This window comes from Passer domesticus, chromosome 1 (genome assembly GCF_036417665.1).
Source record: "Passer domesticus isolate bPasDom1 chromosome 1, bPasDom1.hap1, whole genome shotgun sequence".
NCBI lineage: Eukaryota > Metazoa > Chordata > Aves > Passeriformes > Passeridae > Passer > Passer domesticus.
The window spans coordinates 44992554-45015681 of record NC_087474.1 but is presented as its reverse complement, the minus strand read 5'-3'; the positions used below and the strand labels follow the sequence as shown (position 1 = coordinate 45015681).

At 37.4% G+C, this 23128-nt stretch overlaps 1 protein-coding gene across 4 annotated transcripts in view; it reads right to left on the bottom strand.

Moving 5' to 3' along the window:
• Nucleotides 1-3166: 3166 nt before the first annotated feature.
• The window catches only part of LARS2 (leucyl-tRNA synthetase 2, mitochondrial), a 132459-nt gene continuing 112497 nt past the window's right edge, over nucleotides 3167-23128 (bottom strand). For all 4 annotated transcript variants that reach the window (XM_064417512.1, XM_064417501.1, XM_064417523.1 and 1 more), the window contains 7 exons: nucleotides 22650-22753; nucleotides 21305-21487; nucleotides 18544-18713; nucleotides 17471-17548; nucleotides 15336-15447; nucleotides 8863-8990; nucleotides 3167-3538 (listed from right to left, as the gene is read on the bottom strand). In XM_064417512.1, the coding sequence (XP_064273582.1) occupies nucleotides 3359-3538; nucleotides 8863-8990; nucleotides 15336-15447; nucleotides 17471-17548; nucleotides 18544-18713; nucleotides 21305-21487; nucleotides 22650-22753 (955 nt within the window). In that variant the 3' untranslated portion in view covers nucleotides 3167-3358. The remainder of the gene's footprint in view (nucleotides 3539-8862; nucleotides 8991-15335; nucleotides 15448-17470; nucleotides 17549-18543; nucleotides 18714-21304; nucleotides 21488-22649; nucleotides 22754-23128) is intronic.

The window sequence follows — 23128 nt, the reverse complement described above, 5'->3', positions numbered from 1 at the left end:
TCCAGCAATGCCCCTGTACAGGTTTTTTTTTTCAAAGAACAAGCTGGATAGAGATCTCCTAGCTAGTGACCTAACCTGTAGCAGTGTCCTTTAATGTGATAGAAAAAGCCCTGTTGCCTTGCTGCAGAGCACCACGGGTGTGTCCATGTCACCTCCGTTCTCACCCACACCAAATAACACATTTTTCTACACAGTGGTGTGTTCCAGCACATTTCAGTGCCCCCATCGTCCCAGCATCTGAGATCCTTTCTCATGAAATCAATGGAATAGGAAAACTACTTGGTGACCTTTCAGGACTTTGCTAGTTTTTATTTTTCCGGAATCAATGTTTGGGGGCTGGATTTTTTTTGAAGTTTAGTCACATGAACAATTTTGGGTGGAAAGTGTGGCAGTAATTATTCTTTAAATCTGACATTACTTAAAATAGAAATTTAGTATACATTGCATCAGTGCAACAACCAATCCTCTATCCCTTAGATGGACAGGATGCTGAAAATGCCCTTTCTGTGTCATGGATTTGTTTCTTGGAGCAGCTTGTCCTGGGTCTATCCCACTGGGTTTAGCAAACCTCCCACATCAGCTCTGGATCTCACTTCATGGAACAAGGACAGTGGCACCATGCCATTATTAACGTGTGTGAATACAGTGCAATTTGACTGATCACCTGCCAGCACCCTGCCTTCTCACTTCTCAAGAGTCCCCTGCCCAGATTTAAAACTCCAGCACTATTCACCCACTGAGCTCTCCAAGGGGGCACAATCTATATGTACCACCTTCAGCATCAAGATGCTTCTCTACTGTGGCACAAATAACAACTGCCAAATAATTAACACTTCTGTGCTGAGTTATTTTACAAAGGCTTGGTAACAGGCTGCAGCCTGTGAATCATTATCAGACCCATCTAGGCACAGACCGAACCTGTGAGTCACAATTGCTGTAAGACAAACGGTAACTGTGCTGCAGAGCAGCTCACCCTTGTAAGAAATGTCAGCACACAGCAAAGCTCCGCAGCTGGCACCTCTGCCATCCTTCAAACATACACTTAGCAGGGGATTAGGCTCTGTCACACTGTCTGCATCATCTCTCTCACTCACTCTTTCACCACCTTTTTTGTATCCTCTGGACCACACTGAATTACAACTTACTGTAAACACACTGGCGGGACTTCTGACCTTACGCTTTTTCTGAGTCTGCTGTTCACTACCTTTCCTTTTTTAGCCTGTACAAATCCATTCCCTATTTTGATTTTTGCCTGAATCACCAAGTGACATCTACAATTCACTTCCTCAGGCAAGAGCAAATATCTTCAAGTGCTAACAGCAATAAACACTGTGGGCTGCTGCCTGGCCCTGCAGTGACTGCAGCTTTTGTTTAAAGGCACCACGGGGTTGCTGGCCTTACAACATCTTTCTTCATCCTTGCAAATTTATAAAGTTTTTATTTAGATCAAACATATCACCTTTCCCCCAAAGAAAAACTCTGTAAAAATGGTTCCACAGGGTGTGTTAAGTCTTGTACATAAATAAAAAAAAAAAAAAAGAAAAAAAGAAGAAAAAAAGAAAAAAAAAGAAAAAAAGCAGGACTGGGCTGTGCCACAGATTTTACTTCAAAGGATCTCTTTCACAGTCCTTTTAGGGGCTTCTGAACAGGAGTTTTATGAATTTATAACAACATATATGTCAGGCAGACACTGGAATTCAAATTATTTTAACTCCAACTAAAGGCCTGTGTTCAAATGTCTGAATGGATTCCTTTGTGGCTCAGATTTCTGGAGTCTTAAAACTGCAAATACCATATCTTAATTGTAAATATTCCATTTCTTAGTCATTCTGCTGTCAAAGGACTGCTGGAGAGAAAATCTGCACAAGTGTGGTCCAGGAGGAAGCAGGAATCAGAAGAGTTTTATTGCAGGGGTGGAGATGTGTAGAGCCAAACATACTTGCTAAGCCTGGCATCTCTGTTATGCATCTGGATATTCGGTACCAAAAATGCAAAAACCCCAAATGAATATTGGCATTGCTTAGCTAGTGCCCACATGGCAATGTGATCTGTCTTGGGCCTGGTTGCTGAGGATCTGTGAGACTTATTTACTGTTATGTGGGATATTTTTCTTGGTTTCCTTTCAGTTCAGTACAGAGTTTGGATGCCTGCTGGGCTGGAAGGTTACTGCAGACCTCTGTATTTGCCTCGCTGGTTGTTACTGCTGATTTCTTAACTGTCAGAATGGCTCACAAATGGCTGGCTTATTGGACTAGTTAGTTGGATGACTGTTAAAGAAAAAAACATTATTTCACAATGAACCCTGCAACTGTTTCCTTGGAAACTCTTTTTCAAGCCATTTGCTGAAGACAATAAATATTTCCATGTGGACATATCAGCAATGCAGTGTACAAATAACCCTGTCTGGAATCAGGCATGAGAATGGCTTTATGTTTTAGGAATGTCTGATTGATTTTTAGGAACATGATGGCTATTTTCACTTAATAAACCCCTCAAAAAAAAAAAAAAAGTCAATTCAAGTTTCATTACAAGAGCCTTCCCCACTGCTGCATTTCTAGCAGCTGACTGATTCCTCTCTTGAGTGCCCTGAAAGTCTCTGAGATGGCTCATGCATAGGAAGTAACTTCCATCCTGTTCCATGCAGAAACAATCATCAATACTTTGCTGAAGTTGCACCTCTCATGCATGTGCCAACACAAATACATCAGCTAGGAAGGAGAACCCTGGCTAAGGCAGGGCTTGGCTAAATAATCTGACCTTTTTCTTGGCTTGGCTCTGAAATTTGTGTGAAATATATCAAACCACCCCATTCTGGCTACCTGCTGTGCCCAAGGCCATTGGTCAGCACAAAGAAATGATTTTTTAAATTAACACTCTAGTATTTTGTAGTGTTTCCTTATAACTTTAAATGCTAGTTAATGGTAGGGTACCCAAACATGAGATCCAGGGAGAAAAGCACACCATTTGGGGTAGCACATACTCAGGACAGTTTAGTCCTGGAATCACATTTATGCATCTGAAATTAGCCAAGCCAACTTTCCAACAGGATATATTCCTAAGGCTGACACTAAGCTCCATGTGCTTTCTTCAGTTACATTCTCTTACAATTGTTTAGTTCTTCTGTGCTTCCCTCTCGTTCTCCCAAAGAATAAGGACAAGCAGCATCTTACTGTGACTCAGTAAGAAACTTTAATTCTGCACATTTCTCCATACTGAAAGGAAGATTTAGCAGCAACCTGATTTTAATAAGATTTGTTTCCCACCTTTACATAAAGTGAAATAACCATAATTGCTCTTTTTGCATTGGTTTCCACCTCAAAAGATTCCAGATCTCTTCTGCAGCCCAGCAGAGCCTTTACTATTCTTGCACTAAGAAGTTGATAAGGGCAGTTCTGGGAGACAGAAAGGCCTTTTTAATGGCTCGTCCCTGGAGATGCTTGACTCCAAGTTCACTCTGAAGAACGAGCTCATGGACTTCTTCAAAATTGCGGGCTGCTTGCTGAGGCACAAAAACTTTGCCACAAGCTTTGTTATTGATCTGAAAGAGAGACACAAAAACAAGAAAAAATCAGAAGTTTAACTAGACTGTTTCCTACCATTTAATTTCCTGTATCCAACCCATCTTTTCACAAAAGGAAAGGGGGAAAGTGGAATAAACTCTCTTTTCTCCAAACCCACACTTTCTAAGCAGAGGATAAAATTCTTCCTATCTCCTGTCCAGCATAAGATAAAACTCTGATTCATGATACTCAAAAAAAAAAATGGAGAAGTGGCCACAGGAAGTCTCAGTTTTGAAGACAGCAAGCAGCATGTGACTATGCAATGCAGTAATCTTTTAATTTTAAAAACATGACAGTCACATAAGCTGCATAAAATGTCTGGTGGGAGTCTTGGTTTGTACATACTTCTGGGCAGCAACTTGGATTCTTTACAGCTAAGCAATGTCTTGCAGACATTCAAATGGAAGATTTATTATTTTTAGAAAAATAGGCTTTAACTTAGTGTATGTTGCACTCATTGTTATATGTTGCACCCAACCCATGGCTCATTAATCCAACACTGACCACAAAGACGTCAGCTACTCACTAAGTAACATTTTCCTGTGTGTGGCTGGTTTTCAGTGCAGCCCCCATGCTGGTTTTGCTTCAGTAGGGCAGAATCATGTAAGTAAAACTGCGTAAGTCCTTTGGTGGGAATCACCTTAGTCTATAAAATGGTTTTATAAATCCTTTCTGTCAGCTAATACGAGTAGATAACAGAGACAGACTATAGAGCCTGACTGAGTACCTTTCTGGAGCTGGCATGAAATTAATTATTACAAAGGTTTTCAGATTTATATGGACTATTTTTAGTGGCTTAAGGAGAAGAAGGTCAATCACATATTTTAGAAAATGAAACAATTCAAATTTTTTAATGCAGTTGATTGCATTACTTGCATAATAATCTGTATAGGTACTGCAGATTTCTAGGCATCATTTCAAGGAGATTTCAATCATCTAAAAGAAACACACATTGCTTTATGCAGTTTGGACATAAAAATGTTCATGACTTGGTTTTCACTTGGATTTTATCCAGGATATCTCGCTACATACAACAAATGAGAAAGACTTAGTTCACTTACCTAGTTTGTATATTGTTTGTATTTTGTTTTATTGAAAATGAAATAATTTGTGCAATTCTCTGAGAGCGGAAGTTGGGACAGATTTTTAAGGAACAAAATGGAGTCTCAAATGCAGGAAGGATGAGCCACTTCTGTTTTTTGACTAGTCTTGACAATAATTTGCAGTGATTATATCAGTAGGCTTTTAATTACTCCTACATGCATCCATAACGTGGCGTCATAAAAGGCTGGCTGTGTTAAACTTTGCCTTTAGCATCTCATGTAAAGTAAAAATCCTTGAAAAACACATAGGAGTTAATTTTTAAAGTTTTCATGAAAAATAAATCCAAACAGTTCTTTTTGACAGGACACTTCAGAGAAAAAATGCATTCCACAGGAAGAAGAAAACAGTAAAATCCAAACAGATACACTTTTAGTGGGAATATACAGCAAGCCTCTCAGCTTGCTGCTAGGACACGCAGCCTGCAGTTCAAAGCTATGCCTGCCTAGTTAAAATGTCATTCACTGTCCTCCATCATGCAAATTAATATGTCCCAGTGGATCGATGTTGGCAGGGGGAAATTTTCCACAACTAGCCTCTTTGGTGCTGTTCTCAACAGAAAAGCCAAGCAGTCTAAATCAACTTGGTAAATAAATGCCTGCTAGTGGTTGTGTTTTCCTAGAAAGGCTGAGAAGCCTGGGTGACCTGGCACTGTGTACCTTCCCACAGCACATCTCCACCTTCCCACAGCATGTCTCCTGATCTTCCCACACTATGCTCTGAGCTGGGACCATAACTTTTATCAAACAGCAGATTGGTTATGGTTTCAGCACGTGTTTGAGCATGGCTTTCATTATACTGTAGGTATCATCAAGCATTTTAACACTATTCTTAAAACAGGCAGCTGCAGATTTCATCACATGCTGTGTGTAACAAGCATCCTATTCTCATATCCTTTTAGTCCAGGGCTTAGTTTCTCAGCAGGAGAATTGCCTTCTGCTATTCCTCCATCTCTCTTTCTGTATCTCACTAGACCAGCATAACTCTTGGCATTTCCAGGTAGAAGTGCCACACAAGAAAACTGGGTACTGGCAGCCTTGTTTCTCTGGAAAACCATGGCAAACTGCAAGAGGAGAAATACACAAGTCTTGGGTCCTTTCTTTCCCCGAGGAAGGAAGCTGTTGCTTTTTTCTTCTCTTCCCTCATTTCTTTTTTTTTTTTTCTGAAAAACATTTGACATTTTACACTATTCCAGATCTACAGGGAGCCAGTGGTAACTACAGAAGTTATAAAAGTTGAAATGAAATCACAAAAGACTGAAAAATAAGCACCTTGAGGCTGCAGAGAGGAATTTTTAATTCAACTCAAATATTTTTTTACCACTGATGCATAATCCTTCTGAGAAGCTAGAAAGAAAATAAATATCTGTGCACTGTTAGGCCTCTCTCATATGCCAAAGCAAGGAAAATGACACCAAATTTTTTTTTATTTATAAAAACATCAGTTATAAGACCACATCTGCTAACAGTTCTGCACCACTTAGAAAATGTGAGGAATGCTAGTCAGAAGTATTTACAGGATGAAATGCACACTACATTCAGGTCAGATTTTTCAGAGCATTAATAATATACAGTATTATTAAAAATACTCAACTTTGCAATAATATTTAGAGGAACAGAGACTGTGCATACCCAGTGAATTTAAATGTCTTTCTTGTAGGCAATTTATATTGTTTCAGCCAAGGATACAGTGAGCTGGTTGCTTTTGTTGCTTTGGGTTAAATATGAAAAGACATAACTCCAGCACAGACAGGAAATAATGAAGCATTTGTGTGAAGAGAAATAAACCCAGAATGTCTCAGCAGACAAATCCCTGGCAGCCTGAGGCAGTTTGATGGCTTGAGAAGAATAGGGTTGTGGCCCAAAGACTTGCTTTGACTGTACAGCCTTGTGAAGAGACACTGACTCTTTGCAAAACCAATTCCTCTGTATGGTGAGTGTTTCTTGGTTTAATGAGGGCAATTTATTTTTGCAGCCATACAAAAACCTTCAGTGTCCTCAAAACTTCCCACATTCCGTGCACATTCACATTCCCTGCTCCCCCATATTTCCCTTTTGCTTTACTCTTACAGTAGAAAGCCAGATACACTCTGAAGGCACTACTGATGAGAATTATCCCCAGTTCAAAGAAACAACTTGTCTCTCTGGTCCTCCAGTCACTTGCTTTCTCAGGAGGAAGGTGTTTACATACATATTTCCATGAATATATGACTGAGAACCCAGGGGATGTTTTTTTCTCTTATTACAACAAGACTTACAAAAGGCTATGGCTTTGACAAAGCCAACCAGGAAAAGAAACAAAAATAATTTTAATAAATTAAATAAATTAAATTAATTTTTTTCTTGTTCCTTTTTATGAGAAGGAAATTTTCATGTCAGCAGAAAAATATCAGTGAAATATTTAGGCATTTTCATGTTTGGTTGTGTAGTCTTAAAAACATTGTGTCCAGAGCTTTCCCTGTGTTGCTGAAGTTGTTATTTCAAAGATATATTTAATAACATGTTTGCTTTAACCACAACTGCGAAGATGTTTCTATAATTACACAATTTCTCATTCATGACTTCCTTATAAACTGAACACTGGAATTCAAGATGTTTGCTAGCTGTGCTTGGATGTGAAGGCTTATTTTGGGCTTGAGAGAACAAAATGCTTATCACTTAAAGAAAGAAAGAGAGGGCAAGAAAGAGGAAAAAAGCAATTCACCCACAGTGACTATTAGGCCAAGTCTTCTATTAACCCCAGCTGGCAATTGAGTCCTTCTTGGCTTGGAAAGATGACAACTGAAAATTTCCTTCAAAAAGACATACTCCTTGGTCTTTCTTAAGTGCGTATGTTTAATGTTGGAAAAACTAGTGCTTTAACATTATTTCTCATTCTGTTCAAATAAACTGACTGAGAGATTGGGTGAGATATGAAATTATTTGCAAAGATACTTTGATTAAAGAAATCTACAGCAAAATGGCTTCCCCTAAATTCAACCAATCTCCTCCCTCCTCAAAAAACTCAACAAAAACAACCCAACTGCTTTGCTCTCTCACCCAAAGGGGAGAACAGAAAAAAATACAACCAAATTGCATTGCTTCTGTTTCTTTTACACACACAGAACATACAGTTTTACATGACCAAATGACATTTCTTCTACAGGCGCCATTTTCACTGATATCCAGAAACACAGAAAGTGTTTAAGTTGAAGCGTTAATTTTAATTTAGAACATTAAAATTCAGAATGTTAGCATTGAAGATTATCCTTTGGGCAACAGTGAAAAAGGCAGGAGTCCTCAGATCTAGTTAATTACCGACTATCTAAGTTAATTACCGACTATCACAGTGCCTGAGCATGAGGAACTTGAAGGCAGGTGGAGCAGGAGTCAGCCAGTGGAAGAGCTGAGTCATTGCTCAGGGATCCCACACCTTTGGCTCCAGGCACGCATTCCCTCTGTGGCCTGTCTAATGACCAAGCTTTAGGATGCCTGGGAGCATCCTGAACACACAGTAGAGCCAGAGGAAAGAAGACAGTAAACTACGCCGTGCACACGCTGGGAAACTGGAGGTTAACTAAAGGTAGCTCCATGTGCACTCTTCCACTGAACAGCCAGCTCCTTCCCTGGGCCATAAAGGGCTTTGAGCCCAAAGAGAAATTGGAAGTTATAACATTTCCAAAGATAGCTGATTTTCTCAACTCCACTCCTGCAAATGGACTCTCCTGACATGTGCCAGAAATTCAGCCCAAGGCAGATGGGAAACATCATTTGGCAAAAATCACAACTTAACTGAGTTTATGATTGGTCTGTTAGGGAGCCATAGCACTACTGGTACCACAAGAAATATCACTTAATTACACATTTGTGTACAGGGCTGGGTGAATAAATGCACTGTCAGGCAAAACATCCGTATTGTGATCCTAGTTTTGACTGTATCATCCTTGCCATGGCTGTTCATTGGTCAAATCCCCACAGGTACTAATATGCAGTCACTCTGAAAGGTTTATATTTAGGGCACCTCTCTTCCAGACTCACTGTATCTTTTTGCTTAGGAAAAAATTTTAATTACTCAGCACAACTGTAATAGCAGCTTCTATTTTGAACTTTCACTGGATCATCTACTATGGGCACTGACTTCCACAAGAGAAGAAATTCCATCATGCTCCAGGCTCATAACACATTACTTGGCCACTACTGAAAATAAATCAAAATGCTCTTACCAGTACAGACATCTCCACAACATCTGATGGCTGAAGGTAATCTGGGTCTACTTTGGGCCAGGACTGATGCAGAACATCAACATCCCAGTGATGATGAGTACAAAGTTTATTCTGTGTATGTGCCAAACCTAGAAAATGAAAACAGTAAAACATTCATCTGTATGGTAACCAGAACATTTGGTCTCTGGAATTTGTTTGACAAATTAGATCAGGATAAAGTTGACTTTAAAAGCAAGTGCCATAGGAGGAAATAACATTGTTTAGATTAGCATACAACACATTATAAACAGAAAGATTTACATCTTTGAAGCATTTGTGTTATACCATGAGTAAGGATATTAACAATGTGGGCACACTTTAGATTTAAATTAACACTCTATAACTTTGCCAAGAGCACAGAAGATCGCTGCTTATTATTTTAAATTGTAATCCTACAACATAAGCTGACCTCTGCTTCTAAAACTCAACCATAATACTGCATTTATTTTCAGTAATGCCACCAGTTTGATTAGAATTTTACTAACAATTGAGAATGACAAATGATTATGCCTTATTTTACCACCTATAATATGCTGGGTAGTTTCTAAATTTGCAAGTCAAGCTACTTGCAAGATTTTCTCTATTTTGTGTATATTTTCTCACAAATTAAAGGTGATACAAAGGAATGCCTTGCAGATCTTTCTCTCCTTATGATTTTTACATTCTGAAACATTTTATCCTTCGATTTTATTTTTAAAAAATTTCTAAAATGGCTATAAGTGATCTCCTTTTATTAAACTGGTCTTCTCAAGATAATTAATTCCTGATTTGTTTAAGTCATAGGAGAACAGGATGCAAGTCATTCTGAAGCTGCATTCTATAACTGAATAGAAGCTCCTGACTGGGATTTATGTTGCTGTTTACTGCAGCTCTATGACAAAATACAAAGATTTCTTTTAACAAGATGCTGTCAAATATAATCAATACTGATGATGATTGCTCTTGTGATTCTCACAGAGCTGGGAGATTTTTAAATTAAAATAATTCTCTGCATGTGAATAAGAACACAGACTAAAACTTTTTATAAGCACATGCTTCATTCAGGACTGCAAAATGAAATCTCTTCTGTATGTGAAATCTCTTCTGGTTTAGGGAAACTCCATCAAAAGCATAAAGAAAACACATCCACACAAGACTCACTGGTGAGACTGAGGCACTGAAGCTGTTCAAAACAGCACGACAGCAGCCACAGGCATTCACCCAACCCATGCACAGTGCACACATCAATTCAGCTCGCTGGATTGTTTAGACTAATACGGTGAGTAACAGCAAACAGGGGCATAAAGACCATGCAGCTCCCTCCAGAAAAGTCCACCACATTTTTGTCAGTGCTTTTTCAGACAAAGTGCTTCAGTAAAATGACACACAGCTGTGCTATTTGCTGAATGACTCAGAGAGGGACAGTGGAGAAGACTGATGGGAGCTATTTCTAATGGCAAGCAAGAACATGCACATTTCCTAATGACAACAACTATTTGTCAGGCAAATAATTTAATATCAGTGGCTCTGATTTTGTGTATTTTTTTTCTTTTGCAGCAACAGCTCAGAAACTGAAAGAGCAAAAAATAGGAACTCAAGCAGAAAATAATCTTCATATTGATGATTCATTATCACATTGACTGTAAAGAAAACAGCTGTTAGATTCTTTCCTTTTTGGCTTTTGAACATCCAGATGACCTCATTTCTTTCCAACTGATCACACGCCTTGTGGCAGAAGCATGAATGCTGGCCATTCCTTATTTTACTGTTGAAAAGAATTCTTCAAACTATTTAAAACCCACTTTCTGATATATGAGTTTCTATCTACAACAGCAAACCAGGGTCCCTTTTAATTCCTGTGGAGGCTGTCAGTCCTAATAAACCGACAAATAAAAAATAATAAAAATATGAATTTAATTATGAAGCAAAGTGTGAGTAAGCCCAGTGTCAATCCTTTGGTTCATTTTCTTGCTACAAAATGAGTTATGAGCTCATCCATAGAAAAATAGAGTAGAAAAGTCAACAGAACTAGTTTGAGAAAACAGTTTGACAGGAAACCAAAATGAAGGTTTTAGTTATGTTGCTCATTTGGCTTCCTGCCTTAATTCACATTTTGTAAGCTGAAGAACACAGAAAACATAATGATTTGGTTTGTATTTTCAAAATTCAACATGCTAAACAAGAAACGTCATCACCCTGATCCAGAATAGTGATTGATACATTAAAAATGGACCTTTTCTGAAACTTTGATTGTGAAAACATGAAAAACATCTTTTATTGTTTTACTGCACAGGAAAGCACCTAGTGAAGTGCTTTTGATGAAGTGGTGTGCATTTTGCATCATATTTTTTTATGTATTTTGCTTTTATGGCTATAGATTCTCTTGCAGATCCACGACAGAAAGCTAACGGTATATTTTTTACTTACTGTAAGCTTTTTACTTGTATGTATCCACCCATACAGGACAGATCAAAGACAATACTTGTGCTCAGTCTGAAGTCCCGATCTTGCTGTTGGATCTGCTTCAATGGACTTCTACTGACTAGCAAGCAAATATTAGAGCAAGTTTTCCCTAACCAGTAACTCACAGCATTGGAATCCATTTTAAAACACCAAGTTAAACGAGTCCTATAGTACTGTAAATTAGTGAGTTGAGAGAAAGAGGGGACAGGACCAGTCTAACAACTTTTTAGCTCAGGGCAATGTTTTACTCGCATTACAGGAGTATTTCATAAGCATAATATTTTCCCTAAGGTCCTATTTGACAGGGCAGAGCAGATTCTCATTTTAAACAGATTTAAGAAGGAAGACGTGGGAGCAGTCGTGTATCAACAAGGTGTTAGGATGGAAAGGTAACTATTTTTACAGAAAAAAAGCACTGGAAAAAAATGATCTGTAAAATTCCAGTAATTGTGCAGCTATTTAGACACAAAATTATGTAGGCCAGAGGAAAAGTTGTGATTATGAAGTAAACTGAGAAAGAGCTGGCTTGTGACAAGCCATGGAACAGAGAAATTAAAGCAGAGAAGGAAATGAAGATGGAAGTCTTAATGGGTGATAAAAGGAAGCTAATGAAAGCATCTCAAACAATGGCAGTATCAGAGTTTAGGACTAGGGATTTTCAAACAGAAAGTACAAGAACATCAGAGGAGGAAGTACAAGATGCCTCTGAGGGTGAATATCCAAATACTGCTAATTTAATTAAAAAGCTCAGATCAGGAGTGTGTAAGGGTAAGTGGAGAGACATTTTGGATGATTATCTACTTGCCCGTGCAGCCTCTTTCTGGCATTGTTACCATGTTACTTTGTTCTTGATATTCTCTTTACTATTTAATGAATCTCCCTATTTGACAGATTTGGGCAAGTTTCATATCTGAAATTTCTTTCAGGAAATATATGTCTGTCAGTCATATGTGAAACAATCTGCAATCTCAAAGAAATGGTAACAGCTGTTTCCAGACAGCTCTGAAAAAAGCTGTATTATACCATTGGTATAGTAGTACAGAACTAGGATGTGAAAAGCCTGGGTTACTGTAAGCTAACTCTAGGATGTGCTTGCAATCCAGCAAACTCCAACCAAATCCTTTTAACTTTCTTAAAACAATCTGTCTTCCTCCATTTGAAAAACTTTCTCTCCTTCCTTTTATGCTATTACTCTTGGAGAAAAAAAAAAAAAAAATTGAAACTCCAAATCACGTTTCTTATTGGATTTGTGAAGGGGGATCTCTTCATTCAGATTTTCAATTAAAACCTGCAACATCAATTAGCTTTCATTCAACTCCATTCTTTTCAGAAGCCTTTTTGAGCAAGGGCTGAATTCAGAAAAATTCTTGCAACAGAGCTATTGTAATTACAGTTAAAATATTGCTAAGACAATGATACCGTTAAAAATTTAAAAAAAGTTTAATTTCATATTTCCTAAGATGTGTTTATCAAAGATGTACATATCTTTCATGTGCCATCTCTAATAAAAATTTAGCAACTCACAATAAGCAGTTTCATATCCTTGTCTGAACAGCAAAACACTGTACTACTACAAACAAACTAAAAAAAAAAGTCTCAAATGGTGTCTGTATATTCCTTAGATACAAGGTTTCAGGAAGGAAACAGATTTCCTCATCCTGTTAGTGTTCATAAACTGCCAAGATATCAGCCGGATGAACTCTTCCCACACTGAGGGGCTACGGCTGCTTTTTATGTTATTGAGCGATAAAGCAGCGCGTTCTCTGCACGATTAACAGCGGCAGGCTGGCACACCAAAACACCAAAACTGCTCGTCCTCTAAGGGGGCAGAAGGGCTTCTTCACACACACAGAATCAAGGGTTGCTGTTGTACAGCTGCTGAAAGGTGAGGCACTTACAGAACAGCACTCAACCAGCTTCCATCAGAGTGGGGTCCAGTGCTATAGGTGCAATTTATAGAACTAACAATATACAAACTCCTTTTCCTGACCAATTTACGAAAGAGGAAGTAGCATTATCCTGACATTCTGATGCAAAGCCAAGGTACAAAAGGAGAGACTTATTCTCTCTGAGTATGGAGAACTAAAGCATAGAGAAAACTAAACAGAGTATTTAGAAACCTTAATTTTCATATTGAAATTATTTAAAATAGTAAAGCATCATCACTTATACACAACAGAGCAGCAGGACTTGGTGGAACTAGAGTGCAATTCAAAACTTGGGGAATCTTTAATCTGAAATCTCAGTCCTAGGACAGAACTGATAGATGTTGGCTATTTCAAAATAATACCGTATTCTTACCACAATGCAGTAGTTAAATGTATGCACATTCTCCTGATAAAATTGTTCAATAACTTCAGTATAATGCAATGACTGTCATGCTAAAAGATACTGTCATTTTTAAATTTAGTAATAAAATTCTTCAGGCAATAATCAACATACAATTTTTTTTCACGATTGCTGCAATGAATTACAGTGCACATGTCTTTGGACCACACAAGTAAAATTTTATCTTTAAATGCAGACAGAGGCTGAGGACAATACACTTTCAATTTTTATATGCTTCCTTTTGATTCTTACATCAGAGAGAGATCCAGAAAATGCTTATCATTCTCATTCTCCAGTGATTTTAGTAGCATGAAAAGACTTCCTTATCTAACATTCAAAATGCTACAGGATTAGGATTCATGTTAAACAAGTTCTTAATTACCCTAGTGCTCTTTGTCATTTTATCAACCATGGCTGATAATTCTTTTTTTCCTAACATATATTAGAATTTTAAGTTCAGAAGACACTGTATGTATAAGTAATTATCCTGAATCTCTTCTGTCTCCATCTCAACCACTATAGAAAAGTCATGCTTATTGCTTTTATTTAGCATTATTTTAATTAGATGGCACATCATAGTATAAGACCAGATGGATCATGTCTGATGCCACTCTTTATTCTAGACAGTTAAACATCTATTAAGACATTTTTAAATCACTTGAAATGAAAACACATGCAATAAACCCAACCCACTCTCCCTACCATATCTTCTTGTTTCCACAGGCTTTCCTTTTGTTACTGCTTTGAACAAGAGTGGTCTTTCCTTGGCAATTAACATTACAGGCCATGCACAACACTGAAATACCTTCAGTTTAGTAGCTCTGCAAACACTTGAATGCACAATGCTTTTTGGGACAACCATTGAGAGTAAAACCATTAAAACAGCATCCAAAAGCTAACATTAGGTCCAAAACCACACAGCAGTTTGTGGCCAGCCACGATGCAGAATATATTCCTATCTTCCCACATGCATCTTGGGATTTTTCCCAATAAGCCTTACAATCAGTTGTAAACTCTGGCATGCATATCCCTTATTTCATAGGCTTTAACTGTATCAGCACCATGCAACTTAGCCCATTTGGTACAACTGTGACAGGTCTTAGAAAAGATACCCTGTCTACAACTCCCATTCTCCATGGCAGGTTAATTTAAAGCATAGTGTCCCTCAGTCTCTGGAGCATCCTGAAAGGGCAGGATTTTTATTGAACATTCCTTTAGTCTTTTTAGTATCCAGCTCTCTGATATGGTTTGCTTTGTCTGAATTCCTGAAAGAAAATATTTACAGTCCAAAGGCTCTGACAGAGTTATTTAAAAAAAGGCTGGTTCTGCCCTCGTGTTCAGATCTTAATAATACCACCCATATTCAGGAGTAGTTAGCAGCTGAATACGAATTCCTCATGCAAGTCCTGTCTTGAATTTTTCTTCTAGCTGCCTTTCTCCACCTAGTTTCAAGAAATCCACCTCTCTATGCAAGGAAAAGAAACCAAAGGCAGTAAAGAGGGATGTGGGAATGACACAAAGTTCAAGCTTGTTTAACAATTATGACGGAAGGTGACAAGTTAGATAAAGAATTCAGAGGTAAGTGACACATGTGCTGAGTTACAGACATTTTTGCAAATTTCTTGTCCTTTTTCCTAGAACACCTGTATGACGTTTATAAATACCTTTCCACATCTCTGACGCAATGTGGGGAGCCATAGGTGCGACCATAATGCAGAGTGAAGCCAAAGCATCTTCAAATTCTCTGCTGTGGAGAACAAGGGGCCGAGGAGCATACTGAGTAAAAAAAACAAGAAAAAAGAAACAAACTATGAACATTCTGAGGTGGGGAGGAAAGTAGTTTGATTAAGAAGAAAATGCAGTAATAAAACCTACAATCAATGTCTATGCTAAGGAAAGTGCAATTTCACAACAAATTGGAAACTTATGAAAATGGATAATTAAAATCACAACTCTTGGTCATAGAGTGCTCTCTAACACTTAGAAGCTAATCCTGAAGCGGCTGATGAAGACCCTTGGGGATCTGCTCTAGCACAGAACTCTGAACACACACTCATGTGGACAAGAGTGGCCCAGAAAACCATTTTGAGTGCTGCCTTTTCTAGAAGTGCAATCTTAGGCAAAACCAGAGCTATCTGAGAAGAGGTGAAGCACTTGTATATGACAGTCAAACTGTGCTGCATGCAACACACATTTTGTTTGGACAAGGTTCCATTCTACAGGATCATAGAGTGGCTTCAGTAAAGCTGAATTTAGTGACAAAGTGAGGTTTTAGAGCTGAAGGAAGCTTTGGGAATGAAAAGCACATCAAAGTCTTTTACAGTTTTATATTCTTATTATTTTAGTAGAGTGTCTGGCTTCTTTAGTATAGAAAATGTGCAATTTCTGGAAAAGGGTAACTTGACTGACAAAATTTGAACTTAATTTCCCCATTTAGCTTAACTTAGGGAAAACTTAATAGAAAAGATGCAGCACTAAAAGTAATCAGATGAACTTTTGTTTCTTTGCCTAAGAGGTTACATCCCATGGCAAATTCAGCTGATGCATTTATTTTGTAATCTCTCTAATGAAACAGCACAAAAAAAGGTCAATACATGTCAACTTATGAGAATTATTTGATGTGAAGAAAACCCATTCTCATCAACTAGAAAATTGTCCAAAACCAGTGATGTGCTTGACTGCAGATGTTGTCAGAGGGCGTCTTACCACTTATAGTGCAAACTATATTTGAGTAAGTTTTAGCAACTACTACCCACTTTCAATGTTTAATCCTTGCCCACCTCTCCACTTCCTCCTTCTAACTGGGAGCAAAAGAGGAAGCGTCAGCATGCTATGTGGAAATTCATTCTTCAAAGACACTGCACTGTCTTCTTCACTGCTCAAGAAATATATCAGTTTTCAAGTATCTGGCTGTCTGTAGGACCCTGAATTTTATTTTTTTTAACATTCATTCCACCTTCCATTAACCCCAAATGCCTATGAGTCATTGAGTTGAAGAACTGTCTGTAACCTTTCCAACACCATACAGAATGCCAGACTTAAGTTGTCTCAATAGAGAACCTGTGCACAACATACTTCACTTTTTGTTAAGTTCCTTGATTGTGCTAATAAGCACCTTGGAATCCATAATGTATAAAATGGTATTTCAATAAAGAAGCTAAAGCTTTCAAAATTATATTTAATTTTTGGTCTATATCAGGTTACCATTATATGCCTGAAGGATTGCTCAACCAGATCTAAGAGTAGTAATGAAAATAATACTAATACTTTATTATATTTCATCTATCACCGCTGGCTGATAAACAACATAATCTAAATTAAAAATCTTAAAACTTAAGTTCAGCAGTGTAAGCTGTCTTTGAGGACTGACTATGTGTGATTTTCCTTGCAAAGAACAACCCTTTTAAAATCAGAATGTTTGGTAATTCTATAATGTACTACTATACCTAGCTGCTTTTGCAACTTGGCTAAAATCAAGAGAAGAACAGAACTAAACAAAATGTATCCTCTTCAAATTACAGGATGCAGACATAAACATCAGAATCTGGTGGATCTAATACCATCAAGCTCCTCCTGCAAAACTGTTTATAATTCAGGGTTACAGTGATACCAGAACTTATTTTTTCAATGCTTTTGAACTGAGTGTAACTCAGCAAGGCTCTTGACTTAGTAATACTGTTTATGAATTTAATGACTTACAGAAAGCTGGACCTATAGTTCGGGTAGCTCCTGCTTTGTAGAAAGACTGACAGGAGCAGTGTCTGAGAGAAAAATACCTTCATTAATATCACATACTTACATGGAGTACATTTGTGAGGCTCATCAATCGGGAAATAGCTGCATTGAACAAATGATCCTTTGTGAAGTACTCGGTTACCTTGTATTAGAAGAAAAGGTCTGTCATTAATTACTTAAAATTCTCCAACTCAGAATACTGGGTTTTTAAATGGAAAACAATTACTGGTAATCAATTTCAATTGGTGAAATATGTGCATCTTACCTCTTATATGGAAATTACTTTGGTATGCAAACACATCATATGTACAATCACATGTGTCGAGGGGAAAATAACAATCATATAAAAATTTGACTGATTAGCTTCCCTTCTGTTTCAGGATTTAAAAAGCTTCAACCAATGCTATGAAAAATGTGCATTAGTCACCCTTTATTTCCTTCAATAAAATATCTTCCCTTTGCCCCTACAAGTGCCATCTCTCTTGTAACTCGATTTATAATGGTGAAAACTTGTTCATAGATTACAAGATTAGAATTATAAAGTCTGTTAAATGATCTGGAATATCCCTCACAGCAGGGTTTAAACTGGCAAAAGTTTTTATCCACAGAAAATTACTTGAAGTTAATTTTGCACGTATTTATGTTTCCTTCTGAGTCTTGGATAACTGAATTGATACTAATCACAGCAGGAGACAACACATAACAAGAGATGAACAACCACTTCAGTATTTTTTTCAAGGCTATGCTAATATATTTTCACCAGTGGCTTTTTTCATTCTATATGAAACAGCAGGCATGATAATGAGGAATGAAACAAACAGACCAAAGCTTTTGTTAGGGTAACCTACAGAACTCACCAACTGTTTTGTTACTTGAAATGGAGTTATTTGAATTACAGATTGATAAAACTTCAGTGTCATAACATTTCATTCCTTACATGAGGCATACATCCTTTAAATAATTTCATCCCACAAAATTTGTAGGTAGATAAAATTATTTACATAGAGAATAATTCATGTAGAAAATTAGCTACTCATCTTGGAAAAAAGCTTTTGGCTCTCTACATCAAACCTATGGTTTTAGCATAAGAAGCAACTTATTTAGTAATTTAGAAACTATGTAAGTGTTTCTTTTAACCTCAGAAATCACCAGATTCTTCTGCTCCCAGATCTTTCTGGCTTCAGCCTTCTCTTTCTTATTCAGAAGCTCAGGATTGGGCATGGTTCCTGAAGTCCTTGCTTCAATGAGTTTGGTTACAAGTGCCCAGAGGCGCACCTGCCATCTCTGAACGCCGGGCATGGCATCAGCTGAGATTAATGAAAAATTTCAGAAACAAATGTCAGTTGCAAGTAAAGAATTCAAAACTTTAAAGAAAAGCAGGAACAGAACATTGGAGTTAAACATTTAAAAAAAACCCAAACTCTCTATTTTAAATGAAAGACATCAATAAAATTAAAAATGTCTTTACAAGTAATGCTGAGTTGCTTTAATGAAAAAAATCAGTATTTTTCTGTAATGACTTTAAAACATATATATATATATATATATATATATATATATATATATATAAAAAGAATACAGCATAGACTAAAATCTGTAAAATAACCCAACATATGTCAATGCTAGAATGCTCATCTGTTTAAATGACTTCACAAAGGAGTTGTAGGTGCTCTCATTTTTTGAACTCATGGCAGAATATAAACACATACACATATTTTTTCAAACTGAGAAGTTTCTTTTCAAATTTGATTTTAGCAAGTATGTATACTTTGGTTGCTAGAGATGCTATTGTGCTAATGGGTATAGGCTCTGCCCCTTGGTACTCTCTTTTGACTCAGCTTAGTTTGGGATGGGGAGACTATGAAGCTGTTGACCTTGACCCTGCAGCATCACTCCTACTCCATGGCTGCTCACACCACAGGAGAGAATGATGCAAGCCCTGCCTTGATGTCCTCCACTGAAAGGACAAGGAATCTACTCTGAAGGGCAATCATCCAAAGGCTATTACATCCAGAGGAGAGAAGGATCATGATAACTGAGAAACACTATTTAACACTCTCTGAAAGAAAAATTCCTGTAATGGCTTTGCATGGCAAAGTTTTGGTAGGGAGGGGCTACAAGGATGACTTCTCTGGGAAGCTTCTAGGAGCTTCCCCCATGTCTGACAGACCCAGTTGAGCACAGGAAAAAGGGAGGGATGAAGGGAAGGTATAACTTTGGTTTTACTTCTCATTACTCTAATTTTAATTGGTATTACATTAAATTAATTTCTCAGTTGAGTCTGTTTTGTCCATGATGGCAAATGCTGAGTGATCTCCTTGCCCTTACCTCAACCCACGAGCCTTTTGTTGTAGTTTTTTCCCCCTATCCAACTAAAAAGCAAGGAGAGACAAAGCAGCTTGGTGGGCACCTGACACCCAGCCCAAGGTCAAACCCAACACAAACTGCTTAATTTCTTTCATTTAAACATTCATAATGTTGTTATAATTAAAAAATTCAGAACAAAGTGCAAAGATATTAAAGAGATGCTTTTCACCTAACTTTCTATTTTCTTCTCCCCTGGAAATATTTTTAGGCAGCTAAAATTTCCTTCTGTTCACATTTTCCAATACTTTTAACATGAGATGATGCCAAAATCTTCCTTTGTATTTCTCAAGTGGTAAACAGGTTGGCTTGAATGACAAAATACATTTTTGCTAGCATTATAACTGCATGTAATTAGCTTTCTTACAAAAATGTTTAATCACCAAACTCTTGTATACTTTGCAACTAAGATTTGGTACACACCATCCTCACAGTAATTTAATTATTCCATCTTCAATATCAGAAAATACAGCAAAAAGATTGTGCATCACCAAATTAGCTGCCTCAGAGGGAACTGTGTACCTGTGTAGTGTTTGGAATGCAGCTGTTAAGGCTTGATTCTGTGACTCATTTTTTTAAGAGACCTTTTCGAATGCCTAGCTCTCTACTGCTCTGATTAGGTGGTGACAGAAAGCCAACTGAGAACTCATAAAGCCCATTCCTCCAGTACATACAGTAGTGCAAGAATATATAAAGAAACACAAATGAATATAAAGCATGACAGACACAACTGAAATAAAGTTTAGTGCAGGCTGAACAAAGTGGCAAGAACTTAACGTGTGAAAGAATGAAGAAGTACACTTTTTGAGATCAGGAATGGAGTGTTTTATTAAAGCCTTATGCAACAGGAAGGTGAAATGTAAATGAATGTATAAGACTACATTAAAATGTATGAACCACAGTAGATGAAATTAAGACCTGTCAGTATAAGGAATTGCATGACAGGAGTAAATAAGTGCACAGGAGGGTAATTCTTAACTTATTCAAGAAGTAAGCTCATAAAAATGTCATATCTAGAAATATCAATTACTAGGAACTCTGATTATCTTCTAATGAGATTCTTTCTGAGAACTATTTCATAGTCCATCTTAAAAAAGCCATTGCATATGTGTTAATAAACAGAAATAGCAAAATATTGTGAAGTTGTATCTCTGATCTGATATGATGAGGAAAAAAACAGATTATAAAGAAAAATAATTTTCAGTTAACCAATTACTGCTAATTTAAAAAAAGATAATGAGGTCCAAGTTTTCAGAAGAAAATACAACTTAAGAAGTAGTTTTCTTATGTGCTTTTAGCTTATGAGAGATAAGCTGCTTGCAATAATCTTGTAAGTTTGCCTCTTAGTGACAGCTTTGTGACCCTCCCTCCTTTAAAGGAAACAAACAATAAAACCTGTTTAAGATACTTTTTTGATTCATTTTTCCAAAACTTGGACATCAAGAACTGTATTAATTTTGTGTTTAAAATATACTATTTGAGAAAAAAGAAACAAATCCGCAAGAAAACAAACTACAGAAATAATGTGACTTACTTTTAGCATCCCACAAAATGTCTTGCTCTGGAGGAGCAGCAAACAGAATGTAAAGACGCAGGGTGTCGATGCCATACTCTTTCACTATTTCCTCAGGGTCTATTCCATTGTACTTAGATTTGCTCATTTTTTCCCAAGCAACTTGGAGCTTCTCACCAGTTTTCAGGTGAACCGGTTCACTTCCTAAATATTAAGACATACGAAAACTACTGAAACAAATTTTGCTCACTTGTAACAGCAATTAATTTTGTTCCCTGAGCATGAGAAGAAACAACTGTTGCTAGTGTTTTGGTTTTGTTTTTCCAAAATAGCTTAAAGAAGAATACCACCCATTCCAAACACTCTTTTCCTTCCCAAATTTCTCCTGTGTTAATGTTTTTAACACCAGTAATATCCTAAAGTTTCCACCACATCATGACAAAAAGTCTCCTACCATTTGGAAGCTGTATCTGGCATGCATTCTAAGTGCTGCCTTGAGAGCTCTTGATATGTAAACTTTTTTATAACCATGACATTTAAAACTTCCTAGATAGGTATAATGATTTGATACAATTCTGACCTGTATTAGCTTTTGCAAATACCAGAGTTATAGGTTCCAATTGCAGTAAGTTATCCTGAAAAGAGTGTTTTCTCTTGCATGAATTTAGAGACAGTGGGACATTAACACTGAAAAAAGTGCAAGTGAGTAAAACCCTCTGCTAAAAAACCCCATCTTTTCTAGAAGAAAATGGGGTAGCAGAAAGTGGCAAAACTTAAGAGGGTGGGGTTGGTTGGTTGATTTTTAACTGTCTTGCAGGGTTTGTATCCAGTGAAAACAAGGATGTATGAGAGGAATGCTTAAGAGAGGCAAATACAACCAAACCATTTTTGTTAATACAGGTGCCAGAGGAATGACTGGTCCAGCTAATGCAGTGAAGGCTCTGCAAAGAACTTGAGATTGAGCACTGTTTCCTTAGAGTTTTACACTCCTCATATCTACTGAATACGCCTGCACCTGTGTTAGTTTTGCTGTAATGTTTTTGTAGGTTGCCTGTTTGCTGGGACTAACTGGCTCCATTCAGCAGGCTGCTGAGCACTGTCTTAACAAAACTGACTTTTGATCTTTTGGACTACACTGGAGCCAAAATAATACCACAGCACTGCTTCTATGTTTGGATGCAATTAAAAGCTGCTGTATTGGTAGGATCTCTGTGTACTCAGCAGTACGTGGAAATCCAAAACTCACAGAAATTGCTCTCCAATTTAAATATTAGCTTCATTTTCTCTTCCAAATTTTCCCAGCACTGAAGCAGTCCCTGGCTTTAGGGCTGCATCTATGCTGATTTTCCCATGCAGTTTCTCTTACCAGTGAGATCAACCTCCTCTCTCTTCAAACACTGGCCTGTTGTTGTTAGTCTGAATGTCTGATTCTTGATAAGACCTTGAACCAAGAGCTTATGGAAAGGCTCCCTAAGGATGGAAGGAAAAAGAAACTTCTCTGTTGAAAAGAGCTGTCAAAAACATACTTTATGGTAAGCCTCAGGTGTTGAGCCAACCAGGCACAATTTTTTAACGAAACAAAAATTTCAAATTCACTACACATAAATAGTTGTCACCTTAGAGTACTTTGTGCATTGATTAATGGTGGTTGGCTGGCAAGTCTAAGTATTTATATGCATTCTGCTCACATTCTTGTACCCTAATTTACTACTAAGTTATTCTAACATCACTTTTCAAATTAGCATATGGATAACACACAGAAGTTTCTTGGCCAACAGTACAATTCCCCTAACTTCAAGCTAAATCTCTTGCGTGAAAGCATTCAAGTACCTGGCCTCATTGTCT